The sequence below is a fragment of the Bos taurus genome, chromosome 4 (genome assembly GCF_002263795.3).
Source record: "Bos taurus isolate L1 Dominette 01449 registration number 42190680 breed Hereford chromosome 4, ARS-UCD2.0, whole genome shotgun sequence".
Lineage (NCBI taxonomy): Eukaryota > Metazoa > Chordata > Mammalia > Artiodactyla > Bovidae > Bos > Bos taurus.
Genome location: NC_037331.1, coordinates 68171207 through 68184861, shown reverse-complemented (window position 1 = coordinate 68184861; position 13655 = coordinate 68171207). Strand labels below are relative to the sequence as shown.

Below are 13655 nucleotides of genomic sequence, written 5' to 3'. Positions count from 1 at the left end.
TTTTGGAGTGGGAATGAAAGTGAGAAGAGGAAGAAAGCTTTCATTAAGCGGTTCAGAATCTGGTAGGAGAATTTCTTAAAAAAAAAAAAAAAAAGCATCCAGACTAATTTTGTTTTCATTCAAAACCACCTCTTATTTAGTATATTTTTCCTTTATGTTCTTGAACACATTTACAATGACTGCTTCTATGTCTTTGTTTCCTAAATCCAACATCTGAGCCATCTCAGGGAGGGTGTCTATTGATTGCTTTTTTGTTATTTTTTCCTTGTCTAAGGGTAAGATTTTCCTATGTTTTTCATGTCTAGTAATTTTTTATTGTATATTAGACATTATGTATCTTCCTAATTTCTATGAAGACTATTGATTTTTATTCTAGCCGGTAGCTCAGTTTCAGGCTGATCATGCTGAACTTGTGTAGGCCTACACGTATGCTTTAACAAGGCCATGGAAAGCCCAAAGTGTTCTTTCAACTTTTCAGGACTCACCTCCAAACTGTCTCCTCTGAAGAGCTTACAGAGTCTTGATTTTAGGAGCAGTTAGGGTGTCTCTAGGGCTGGTCATACTCTAGGACAAAGTCCTTATTTCTAATGTGAGTCTTTCTGATGCCTCAGTTAAAAGACCAGGGGGCTAACAGGTTGCTGTTTCCATGCTGGCTAGAATGCAACGCCTACAGGACTGCTTGACCTCTGGTGCGGATGTTCCATTCTCACGGCTGGAGCTGCTGTCCTTTGGTAAGGCACAGTCTTACCCTGAACATATCCACCCTCGGCCGTGGACTCAGGAAGGACCCTCATCCAGACTTTTGTGGCCCCTTTCTGTACTGATACCTCATCTCCAGGCCCCTGTGCTACAGGTTCCAGCAGCTCAAATTGCCCCAACTCTGTTCTCACTCTTTGGGTTCTAGGTCACTCAACTTCAGTAAGGAAACCGTCCTGCAGTGAGCCAGATGACCATGGGGATCACCTCTAAGTTTCTTTTCTCTCAGCAATCAACTTTGTCCTGCCTATCGTCCTCGATGTTCTCCTACTGAGCCTGAAAACCATCATCTCGTCCATCAGTCCAGTTGTTTACGGTGGAAGAACTAGCGATGGCCAACGTTTAGCATACTTTATGCTGTTCTCCATATGGATGCTGAATAAAAGTCATCCTCCACTCCATTTTTATCATATAGCCCTCTCAATGCATGTGGGAAGTAGAGCCTCCTGGTGTCTCATAGAAGTGTCCCTAGAATCAATGATCTATTCCCTCCTTCGTTCCTTATACAAATTCATACTCATTCACTTAATAAACATTTACTGAGAGTCTACTATGAGCCAGACACTGTTCCGGGAGCTGGGGACACAGCTATGGGAGACAGAAAGTATCCCTGCCCTTGTGGAGCGTATTTCCTGGTGGGGACTGTGCTGGCCCTGCTGCAAAACTGTGCTTCCTTTGCAGTTGTTCCTCTAATTACTGATGATAGGAAAAAGGGAGACTCAGCATGGGCAGAATATAAAGAATAATAAGACCTATTACTTATACAACACTTCCTATGTCCCAGGTCCTGCTGTATGTGCTTTGTCCATACTGATTTCACACTCACAGTTAGCAAGGTATTATTATTAGAGTTAAGGACACAGAGGCTGAGACTTGCCAACCTGTTCACATAGCTCATGCAAGGCAGAGACAGCATTGTCTCACTCTTGCTCGCACATTCTTCACCACTACATTGCTCTATTTCTGAGAGAAAGAGGAGAATGACATTGGAGATGGGGGTTGCTACTGCTAAGACGCTTCAGTCATGTCTGACTCTGTGCAACCCCATAGACGGTGGCCCACCAGGCTCCCCCGTCCCTGGGATTCTCCAGGCAAGAACACTGGAGTGGGTTGCCATTTCCTTCTCCAATGCATGAAAGTGAGAAGTGAAAGTGAAGTCGCTCAGTTGTGTCCGACTCTTCTCGACCCCATGGTCTGCAGCCTACTAGGCTCCTCCGTCCATGGGATTTTCCAGGCAAGAGTACTGAAGTGGGGTGCCATTGCCTTCTCCAGGAGATGGGGGTAGGGAGAAACAAATATTGTTTTCAAACAAAAAAATCTCCATTTTTAATAGAAGCCACCTAGATGTCTGGGAAGACTGAGAGAAGAAAATAGATCACTATTCAAATAGGCACAGAGTAGAAGACGATGGAGCTGGCACAGAGGTGAGGATTTTGTCCTCCTTTTCCCCAGTGATCATGAGGGAAATGGCAACGTCCTGCATTTTGAATCAGGAAAAGAACAGCAGACTGTTCTGAAAGGCTTCCCGGTTCCTTGGGGAAGCTGCTGATACAGGTGGAAGTGACTGAACTCTAGGAATCCCCACACAGCAGAACTAGTCCCGTCAGATGCTTCAAGAAAAAGTACTCTGGGATCAGGTACATATGAAAATTATACCATCCCTCCTGGAGACTTAAAATGCAGCTCGGCGTAGGAGAGGATCTGATTAAAGCCTGTAATAAAGAAATCTATGTTATTTAACTCAGGATTTCCCCAGATGGATTGACAGAACCCTTTTGTGAATAAATGAGCTTTGTCTGTGAGAGAGAGGGAGAGGGACAGAGAGAGGGAGGGAGGGAGGAGCTGGTTAACACCCATTGGAATTACTGCTCTAGGAACCTTATTTTAGAATTTGCTGTTTAACGACAAACACTAAGCTAAAGAAAAATTAATTTTTAGAGGAGGTTAAACCTAACTACTACTGTGCCAAACGGTGCAGGGAGTCTTAACAAAGAGAATTCGAGTAGAGCTGTAGTTCAGGAAGGAGAGAATATTAATTACATTTTTATTAGGCAGTAAATGACAAGCACTGAGTGCAAAGTACCCATTTGTGCCTAGGCATAGCATTCCTTTATAGTTTATACCAAAATGATATACACATTTAAAAAATTAAGTTTATTTGGAGACTTCAATTATTTTAATCAAACTTTCTGGGGAGGAAATAGTATAACAGCCATGCTCTTGTTCATTACTACGTCTTTAACTCATCCCAGTTACCCATTTCTGGAGTCACAAATTGTTAATAATTTATCTTGTCACCTCAAGGCAGTTACCTGATCTATGTCACAACGACCTGAAGGAAACACCCAGATGCAGCCCCGGGCTTCTCATCAATCTTTGTAAGGAGATACCTGACTTCACCCTGAGGCTCACCTATCACCTGCCTACTGGTGACAGGAGGTAGAGGACAGTTTCCTGTGCCCTCACGGTGCTCTGCCCTTTCTGTTCTCCCAGTCTAAGGTGCGAAGGCATCCTTTCCCACTCCAGCTGAAGCCTGCTAGGGCAGCATGTACCCTGCACACTTGAGCTAGTTTCTTGGTAACAATACACCCCTTAGGAGCCCCTAGTCACTTCTCTCACAGCATTTTTTTGGCTTCCTCTGTCTCCTACTGTTTTAATTTGATTAGGCTGTTACCCACCTATTGTCTACAACACAGAAATTACTCTTATTTTTACGTCTTTATGCATTCCCTCTGCTCAGCTTGTCCTATCTGATTTTTTTTTTTTCATCATCAGTTTTCCAGATTCTCCTCTTAGTTTTCTAAGCTAGTACCTTCCTCTCTGATATTTCAACATGGAAGATTGTAGAACCATTAGGAACACAGGTTCTGGAGCCTAACTGTGCAGGTCTGAACCCAATACTCCATTTCCTACCATCCAGGGACCTAGGACAAGTTACTTAACATCTGAGTTTCAACTTGTGAATCTGTAAAATGAAGATCATAGTACCTTCATGTGGTCACTGTGAAGATTAAATGAAACATGCAATGTGAAAAATGCTTAGCACAGAGCTCAAGGCATTAAGAGTTACATTTGCTCTATTTTTTCTTCTATATTATTTCTTCTATATTGTCGCATATCCAAAATCTAGCTTTTCTTCTTGCCCTTTTTTCCCCCAAGTGTATAAATATTATACAGACTAAGCAATTAGATTTCCTATAACATGAACTTGTCATTGTTTCTCATGCCACAAAATTAATAAAAGTTCCTGTCTTTAAAACTTATATCCATCTTCCCCTCCACTCCCCGCCAGCACTACTCTTACAACCCTAATTCATTTAATTTTCCTCTTTCTCATTCAACTATTTTTATTTTAAAATTTGCTCAGGTGTTATAATAGACCAGCTTGTAAAAGAATTCAAGTGTTGTTCAACACATTATGTTCAAATGAGTAAAACAATTTAAAATAGGTATAAACAATGGCTCTCCAATTTCTACTCAGTTCTTTTTTTAATCCAAAAAGCTAGCTCCATTTTAGGAACCCTAACTCTGCAATTTCAGTCAGTGTCATTGCCAAAGACAGTTTCAACTCAATTTTGATGTGCCCCAAAGAACATTAGAGGTGCATAAACAGATATATGAGCAGAAAAATATTAATTCTTTTTCTGTCTTCACTGCATAGCAAAATTAAGATTTTATTTCCCCCTGAGGTAAAGGGGAAAAAAAACTCACTTGTTCAGTATTCTGCACTATTCAGTATATTGCTATCAAGCTGATGTTCTTTTACACTGTTGCTGCTGCTGCTAAGTCGCTTCAGTCGTGTCCGACTCTGTGCGACCCCACAGACCCCACCAGGCTCCCCAGTCCCTGGGATTCTCCAGGCAAGAACACTGGAGTGGGTTGCCATTTCCTTCTCCAATGCGTGAAAGTGAAAAGTGAAAGGAAGTCGCTCACTTGTGTCCGACCCTTTGCGACCCCATGGACTGCAGCCTACCAGGCTCCACCGTCCATGGGATTTTCCAGGCAAGAGTACTGGAGTGGGGTGCCATTGCCTTCTCTGTCTTTTACACTACCTAACCCTTATTATTCTCTTGAATCTCTCCTGACTTCATGCGAATTTCAGTATATTTCCCTTTTGTATCGAAAGCCCTTAAGACTCCTCCCCAAGCTCAAAATTTTAAAAATTGGACTATAGTTGATTTTTGATTTACAAAGTTGTGTTAGTTTCAATTGCACAGCAAGTGATTCAGTTATGCATACATATGAGATATATATATACTCTTTTAGATTCTTTTCCATTATAGGTTATTATAAGATATTAAATATATTTCCTGTGCTATACAGTAGGTCCTTATTTTATATATAATATATACTATATATAATATTTTATATATAATACTGTTAATCTCAAACTCCTAATTTATCCCTGTCCCCCTCCCCCCAATTTTCTCTTTGGTAATCTTAAATTTGTTCTCTATGTCTATGGGCCTCTTTCATAAATAAGTTGATTTATATTATTTAAAATTTTTTTAATTGGAGGATAATTGCTTTTCAATATTGTGTGAAGGTTCACTGTACAAATATTTTCACATATAAGCAATATCATATGATATTTGTCTTGTTTGACTTACTTCATTTAATATGATAATCTCTATGTTAATCTATATTGCTACAAATAGCATTATTTTTTATGCTAATACTATGAGTAACAATTGAGGGACATTTAGGTTGCTTCCATGTCTTGGCTATTGTAAACAGTGGTGCTATGAAGACTGGGGTGCATTTATCTTTTTAAATTAGAGTTTTCTCCAAATATGTGTCCAGGAGTGGGACTGCTGAATCATGTGGCACCTCTATTTTTGGTTTTTAGGGAACCTCTATACAGTTCTCCAAAGTGGGTGCACCAATTTACATTATCACCAACAGTGTAGGAGGGTTCCCATTTCTCCACACCCTCTCCAACACGTACTATTTATAGATTTTTTGATGATGGCCATTCTGACTGGTGTGAGGTGATACCTCACTGTAGTTTTGATTTGCATCTCTCTAATAATTAGCAATACTGAGCATCTTTTCATGTGCCTGTAGACCATCTGTACGTCTTTTTTGGAGAGATGTTTATTTAGATCTTCTGCACATTTTTTGATTGTGTTGTTTGGCTTTTTGATATTAAGCTGTATGAGCTGTTTGTATATTTTGGAAATTAATCCCTTGTCGATCACATCATTGGCAAATATATTCTCCCATTCCATACGTTGTCTTTTCATTTTATTTATGGTCTCCTTTGCTGTGCAAAGCTGTGCAAAAGCTTTTAAGTTTAATTAGGTCTCAGTTTTTATTTTTGTTTTTATTTCCATTACTCTAAGAGACGGATCTAAAAAAATATTACTGCAACTCATGTCACGGAGTGTTCTGCCTATGTTTTCCTCCAGGAATTTTAGAGTATCCGGTACCCGTAAGGGTCCTTTTAGCATATTTCTCCCCCAAGGTCAGACTTGGCTTCCTTCTTGCAGCTCACCTTTGCTCAGCTCTCTTTTCCCACCTACCAGGTTTTTATTTATCACCTACAAACCAGTATCTAGAGTGTCTACCATGTACTCAGTCCTATCTTATGTACGTGGCACTGTCCACAAAGGAATCCCCAGTGAGAAGGGTTGTTACTAACCTGGGCAACCTTCCATACACAGTCTTCTCTTGACTTAAAGATCACGACTAAATGTCTCAGTCTCTTACATACGTCTGCTTCTCTGCCAGCAAGGACATGACACAGTGAACTCTCTGTTGTATCAGATCTCTAAATGCAATGATATGTCCAGTTCGACACATCCTTCCAGATCTAACTTTCACCTTATAGCAAAGAAAGGAAACAGAGGAACCTGCCAAATGGCCTCAAGGAGACAATCTAAAGGAAACCCTGAAGGTGGCCCATCTTTTCAAAAAGTCACTGTATCAGATTAAAAGAAACTTGTGGGGACAAAACATCCAAGTGCAATGTGATGTGCTGGATTGGACACTGGGTCAGATAAACTACAGTAATGGACTTGTTTAGATCATCTGGGGAAACCTGCATATGATCTGGCTATTAGACTAGATGCAAATGTACTGAAAAAGTAGAGATCAGTGACAAAACTGAGCAGACTGCAAAAGAGTGAGTACAGCTTTTGGTTAAAAATCATATGTTTATTTATGCATTTATTTTTATTGAAGTATAGATGCTATTATGTAGTATTTTTAAAAAGCAATCTGAAAAATGTGTTCTAAGGTGTAACAACTAGTGATTAGTTGAGTGGTGGGAATGTGATATTTTAATAAATTTTTTTGTTTGCTTACATTTTCTAATTTTCTACAATGCGTCCATATGACTACAATTACAAAAGGTTATTTTTTTAAATGGTTGATGTTTAAAAAAATTTTTTTTTATTTTGTATTGGGGGATATGATGCTTTTGAACTGTGGTGTTGGGAAAGGCTCTTGAGAGTCCCTTGGACTGCAAGGAGATCCACCTAGTCAGTCCTAAAGGAAATCAACCCTGAATATTCATTGGAAGGACTAATGATGAAGCTGAAGCTCCAATACTTTGGCCACCTGATGTGAAGAGCCAACTCATTAGAAAAGACCCTGATGCTGGGAAAGATTGAAGGCAGGAGAAGAAGGGGACAACAGAGGACGAGATGGTTGGATGGCATCACCGACTCAATGGACACGAGTTTGAGCAAGCTCTGGGAGATGGTGAAGGACAGGGAAACCCATGGTGAAGGACAGCCCCATGGTGCTGCAGTCCATGGGGTCGCAAAGAGGTGGACATGACTGAGCAACTGAACAACACTAAAACACCGTGACAGTTTCAGATGAACAGGGAAGTGACTCAGCCATACTTTACATGTATCCATCTCCCCCAAACTCCCCTCTCATCCAGGCTGCCACATAACACTGAGCAGAGTTCCGTGTGCTATATAGCAGGTACTTGCTGATTATCCATTTTAAATATAGCAATGTGTATATGCCCAGCCCAAACCTATCATTCTCCATGCCCCCACCCCCACAACTGAAGTTCAGTTTCTAAGTCTTTGAGTCTCTTTCTGTCTTATGAGTTCATTTGTATCATTTCTTTTTAGATTCCACATAAGGGATGTCATACAATATTTCTCCTCTGACTTACTTCGCTCAGTATGACACTCTTTAGGTCCATCCGTGTTGCTGCAAATGGTATTATTTCATTCTATTTAATGGCTGAGTAATATTCCATTGTATATATGTATAAAGGGTTTTTTTTTTTTTTTAATGACTCATTTTCTCGCAGAAGACTCATCTCAGGAAGTTCACACGCACTGATTACATCCTGGCTCTCTCAGATTTAAGCACATTCTGCTGCACAGTTAATGCTAAACTATCATACTCGATTCAAATTCTCTGGTGGATTTTTTTGTCTGAGGCCCTTGTTCCTGCTCTTCACCTTCACTGAAATCACATCCAGCAGAGTATTTATTCCTTTAGTGAGTATAACACCTGTGTGATCAGCAGATCCCTGCTGCCAACCTGGCTGATGGAACAAACAGGAAGAATGAATGTGAAAATCCACAGACTCTCATTAGAATAAGGCTTAGTAGCACACACCTTTGTACATACATAGATAACATATTTTACCCAAAACACAATAGCCACGCTATTGAAGAATGCTATTCAATACCATAATTAACTTATAAGACTATCTTGTTCCTCAATATTACTAGGCTATTTCACATACATTCCAGTCACATAATTCTAATGCACACTTTACAATTTAGAAACTAAAGTCTTTTCAAAACCCATCCTAACCTCAGGAAACACAGGTTTGTGAGAAATCCAGAAAAGCACATACATCTTTAAATAATTGTATTTAATGTGACTTTGAAGGTGTTCCACTTAAAACATCCCCAAGGTTACGGGCACTGAAAAACTGTAGCTATATTTTATCTCAGTTTCAGAACAGACTGATAAGTAGGAAACCCCAAGAGGACATGCAAATAGATGTTTACATTAATGAATTCTTTAGAAAGCATGCTTCATAAAAGAACTTTAAAGTGAGTATGGCGACTCCAAATCAAAGCCCTCTCCAGACAACGTTTAAATAATTTACTAAAAAAGCATTACAATGAAGCAGTACAGATAATTCATTTCTAGCTTTCTACCTCAAACCCTGAACCAAGGATCTGGCACCAAGAAACCAGAACCACTCTTTGCCTTATATAAAAAAGGGGCAGTCAATAGATATTCAAGCACTGAATTACGGGCAGAGATTTTTTCATTCTCCTTAAAAATTTACTTCAATGCTAGGTTTACTTTGCCTTTTTCTCTTGGGAGGTTGTGTGGAGATCGTTGTCTTAACATAAGTTGATTTCAGGTTCTCTTCAAAAATCCCTGTCTCCTTAATTATTTCAGTTGGCTGAAACACCAAGTCCTTTTTTAGACCCGATATATAAGTTCTAATAGTTCTCTGAGGTCATGCTCACATGTTCAGTTTCAGTAAAAACTCATGCGACTAGACACAGAGGAGTCAGTTGAAAATGTTTTTCCTAAAAGGAGTTGCTACTATGTAACTTTGATCTTAAGTTATTTCTATTAGTTATGTCCCGATATATTCTGATACTCCAACAATGTTCTGAATTCATACAGCAACTCTTTACCCCAGGTTTTAAAGTTTCACTCACATAAATCCATTAATCTCCCAAACTGCCCTATGAAGTCAAAAGAGCGTACTCTAACTCTGCATACAAAATACTTCCAGAATGAGCTTATAAATCAGTCATGTTTTCTGCCACATGAACAGAGAACTACAACCTGCCTCTCCCCAACAGAGAAATAAGAAAATTCCATATAGAGTTGATTTTAAATAATCTCCTGTAAATATTTAAAGACTGAAAACATTTTTCCTACCCTGTTAAAAAGATACCTTTGAAAAATAAACGTGACAGATACGAGGTTGCTATAAATTCTGAAAATGGCTTACCTATTAATGTAACTGAGGGCAACATAGGTTGGCTGCTGTAATTCTTGTTTTTCTAAAACACGTGGATCTGTATCTGAAATAAAAACACAATTATGATTTTTCAGCTTTCGCATCAGAATATATGAGGCTACCTAACCTAATGTAACAGAGGCTAAATGGAGAAAAAGATTAATTTAGTAGACTACTTTTTAAAGAAACCTCAGTCAGCAAAACATAATCATTTGTTCATTCATTCATAAATAACAAGATATTGCATTACTTTTCAAGAGAATTCCAAACATCAACAGTGATAAAATGTCCATCTGTCACACAAACTCCTGCACAATCCCCCTCATAAATATTGGTTTTCACTGCTTACAGTTACAATGTTGGCATGGTTTTTGGCGGTTAATCGGCCTAAGAAAGAAAGTCTCTGTTAATTATGCTCACTTCAATGCTGGAACAAATTAGTTGCCGTTGGAGAGCTCCATCAATTTGAAAATCTACTGAGTATTGTTCATATTCCCTCAACACTTCTCTAGGTTTGGGCTCACATTCTAGAGGACAACGCTTCTCCTTCCTAATTGTATAATGAGTTTATTATAACTTTTCTAGACTTTTGATCAGAAATTCTCATGCTGGTTCAGAATCCACAAACATCACATTCATCAGAGGATTTTTTTCCTCCTTGAAGACACAGAATTCAAAACCATAGCAACCTTCTCTAGCAGTGTTTCTCCAACACAACATAAAAATGCACTTTTACAACTATACATATATTCTCAAGTTTCTCATGTAAAGAACTGATTGAGCTAAATATACACAAAAACAATGTTTCTAGAGTAAAACTATAAAGAAACTGAACACATTTTTGTTTTCTTAGAAAAACGTTCAGACATTTCACACAGATTTCTTTTTATTACAACCTCGCTTAAAACCATCTCATTATTAGAACGCTTCCAGCTGCATTCAGCAATAGCACCTTCTTTGATGTAATGACAGATGCTGTTCCCAGTACCTTTGTACAGACAGTGTTTACTGCACGTGGTGGCTGTAAGATACACACGCTAATTCCAAGTGTGGTAACAGGTGATGGGTAGAGGATGCAGACACAGTGGCACAGGGCAAGGGTGGCAAAATGACAGCATAAAAATCAATTTACAAATGCTTTCCACTCCAGACTAAAACCAGACAGTAGTGGCAATTTTATTCTTGGTGTTAAAGTTAAGAATCTCATGTTCAGTTTATTGTTTTTCCTATGCCAAGAAATTTCAGAGACATACTATTCAGAAATCCTGCTTCCTGGGTCTCTGCCATGGCAAGTCCATGAAAGCCAAATTCTGAAACAAGAGACAAAGGTTCTCTGAATGGCTCCATCAAGTCGGGTCTTGAGGTTTTTGGCAGCGCAAGTGAGAACAGATCAGTAATTCAGCATTTCCTCTGCCTATGATGATTACATATGCAACTGAGGCTGTCCGTAGATCACTGGACCTACAGAAATACTGTCTTCTGAGCTTATTCCACTATCTTCCAAAACCCTAGGCTAGATGTATGCTCACATAGCCTCAAATTATGAGTGGTGAAGAAAAAAGACATCCAGAAGCTTCCAAATACCGCTCCATAACAACAATACTGCAAGCACCTCAGGCAGGATTCTCCTGTTTTTCTGGAATGCAGACTCCGTAACCAGCAAGGGAAGTAGAACCTCCAGACAGATGTCCACCAGGCCTGAGACATCTTTCTCAGATTACTGTCTCCCTAGAAACCTGTAGGACATCCATGAAATCTTCACGTTCTTAAAACGAAATTAGGTACTTGGTGCCCACAGTCAGCAGAAGTCTGCATGCATGCCTCTGAAGGAAAAGCATCAGGGGCCAGTCAAGAATAAACATCAGCTCCTTCACCCGCTTCCTGGCTGACTGGTGTGTGGTGATCATGACTCACCATTTTATGGATTTAATTACACCAGGGAGCCTTCCACATTCAGTAAAAGTATAATAGCTGCCTTCATTATTTCTCCCTCCCTGACAGAAAAGGAACTGTCTAATGCTGAAAACTCTCCACAGGAGGGTTAGAGTCACAAGGGCATAGGGTGTTCACAGCAGGATGACGATGTCCTTTTCGTGAAGACAGGACGTCATTTAGCAGAATGACCTGGAGAAGAGTATAATTCTAGCTACTGGAGATGACGACTGACTCTACCAAGAACATCCTTAAACCATGTGCCACACTGATGAGATTTTTCTTTTTTCTTTTTTTTTTGCATAAGTTGCTACAACAAGAAATGTGATACGAACCGCAGGGGCTACAGTACACAGTTCTCCCAGATATCTCTCTGGCTTGCTTATGGTACTGATGAAAATGTGAACCTTGAACACTGGCTGTCACTGCCCAGAGGTAAAATCCACCTCAGTAAATGGCCTGTGGGATAGGAATACTTGAACTTTTCATGGCTATACAATAAACCACTAAGAGATGACTTTTCTGTCTCATATCATCCCAGCACAGTCACAGATTTCAAGCCGACTGAAGGCTAAGAGAATTCAAATATGAAAATGTACTTTGAAATACCCAAGCGATAAAAACCCAGTGACTTACTTCAAAGCCTCTAACACACCGTATCCTCTAGAGTGGACACCAACGTGCCTCTTGCACCATTCCTTTTTCGGGGTAACAGCGCGAACATACTGGTCTACAGTTAAGGACGCGACACGAAGTGGAGCTTGCTGTAGCTCACGTGACCTGCTGTCCTGTGGCTTTACAGATTCAATTAAATGCCAAAAGGCTGGATGTCATAGCACCAACTCCCATGACTTCTCAAGCGGTGGAGAGAAAAACCAGGCAGATGGCAGGAATAAGGAAAGGACAACCTTCAGACCCTTTTGGATAGACCTAGAGTCCCACATGATGAAAGAAGGGCCAAGAGCACCCCCTGTTCCATGATGGAGGCATGTGTTCATCACGGCTGTCCCTGGTGTTGGGAACCATGGTGACCAACTGCCTGGATCTGGGGCCCGTGTCGAGTCTTTGGTAGCATTACCTTCAAACTTCCAGGAAAACTCAAGGTTGTCTCCTGAGTTAGCAGAGACTACCTGATGAGCTCAAGGGCTTTGGCTGTGCTTCAGCTAGTCTGCATTGTTGGGATTTTATATGCCTCTGGAATTATTTCCAAAGAAAGAAAGTAAAAACCCAGCTATACTGTCTCTCAGCAAGCCTAATGAAGCCTCTCCCGGCAATGAGCTATTTGTAGGCTGGGAGGCAGGAGTGAGGAGGAGACAGGATGTCACACCCCCAAGAAGGCCTTCCTCAAATTCTATATCCTCGAAACACTGGGCTCTGTGCTCAGTGTGGAGGGCAACAGTGGGAGGCCTGAGACAACGTGGGTGGGAAGGCAACCCCCGAAGATAAGACCCTGGAGAGGCAAAGGCCCACCCAGCCAGATGAGGGATACTGAAGGTCTGGGATGAAAACACCACTGTTCTGTGGACTCACTTGGTAACAATTAATGGGCATAGTCTGTTCTCAGTCTTCCCCCTAACAGCTGAACTCACAAAGCTGCAAAACCTTCCACGACATCCCTGGCTGAGCACTGCACCCCTCCGCCCTTCTCTGCACCACCTCATCCGCAGCACTGTCCTAGTTCTGTGTGACCATGCCACAGACTCTGGGCCTATCCTTCCCGCTTCTCATGCTTCTCAGAGGGGAGCCACCTCAACTTCTCTGCTCTCTCCAACACTCAGCTCAGCACCAGGCATATAGGAGATGATGCATAATCGTTATTAAATGGACATACTAATTTTATGATGTGAAAAATTGAAGACTTTTGGTCAAACATGGCAGGTGGATCAAAGGCATCTGTTTCCCTCACCATCCAAGGTCTCGTGCATGCGTGTTCAGCCATGTTCAACTCTTTGTGACCCCATGGACTATAGCCCTCCAAGCTCCTCTATCATTT

At 40.6% G+C, this 13655-nt stretch overlaps 1 protein-coding gene across 1 annotated transcript in view; it reads right to left on the bottom strand.

The window, feature by feature from the left end:
* Window positions 1–13655, bottom strand: part of JAZF1 (JAZF zinc finger 1) — a 328175-nt gene that overhangs the window by 136284 nt on the left and 178236 nt on the right. Inside the window, exon 2 of the mRNA NM_001206257.3 lies at window positions 9722–9794. Coding sequence (NP_001193186.1) covers window positions 9722–9794 — 73 coding nt within the window. The remainder of the gene's footprint in view (window positions 1–9721; window positions 9795–13655) is intronic.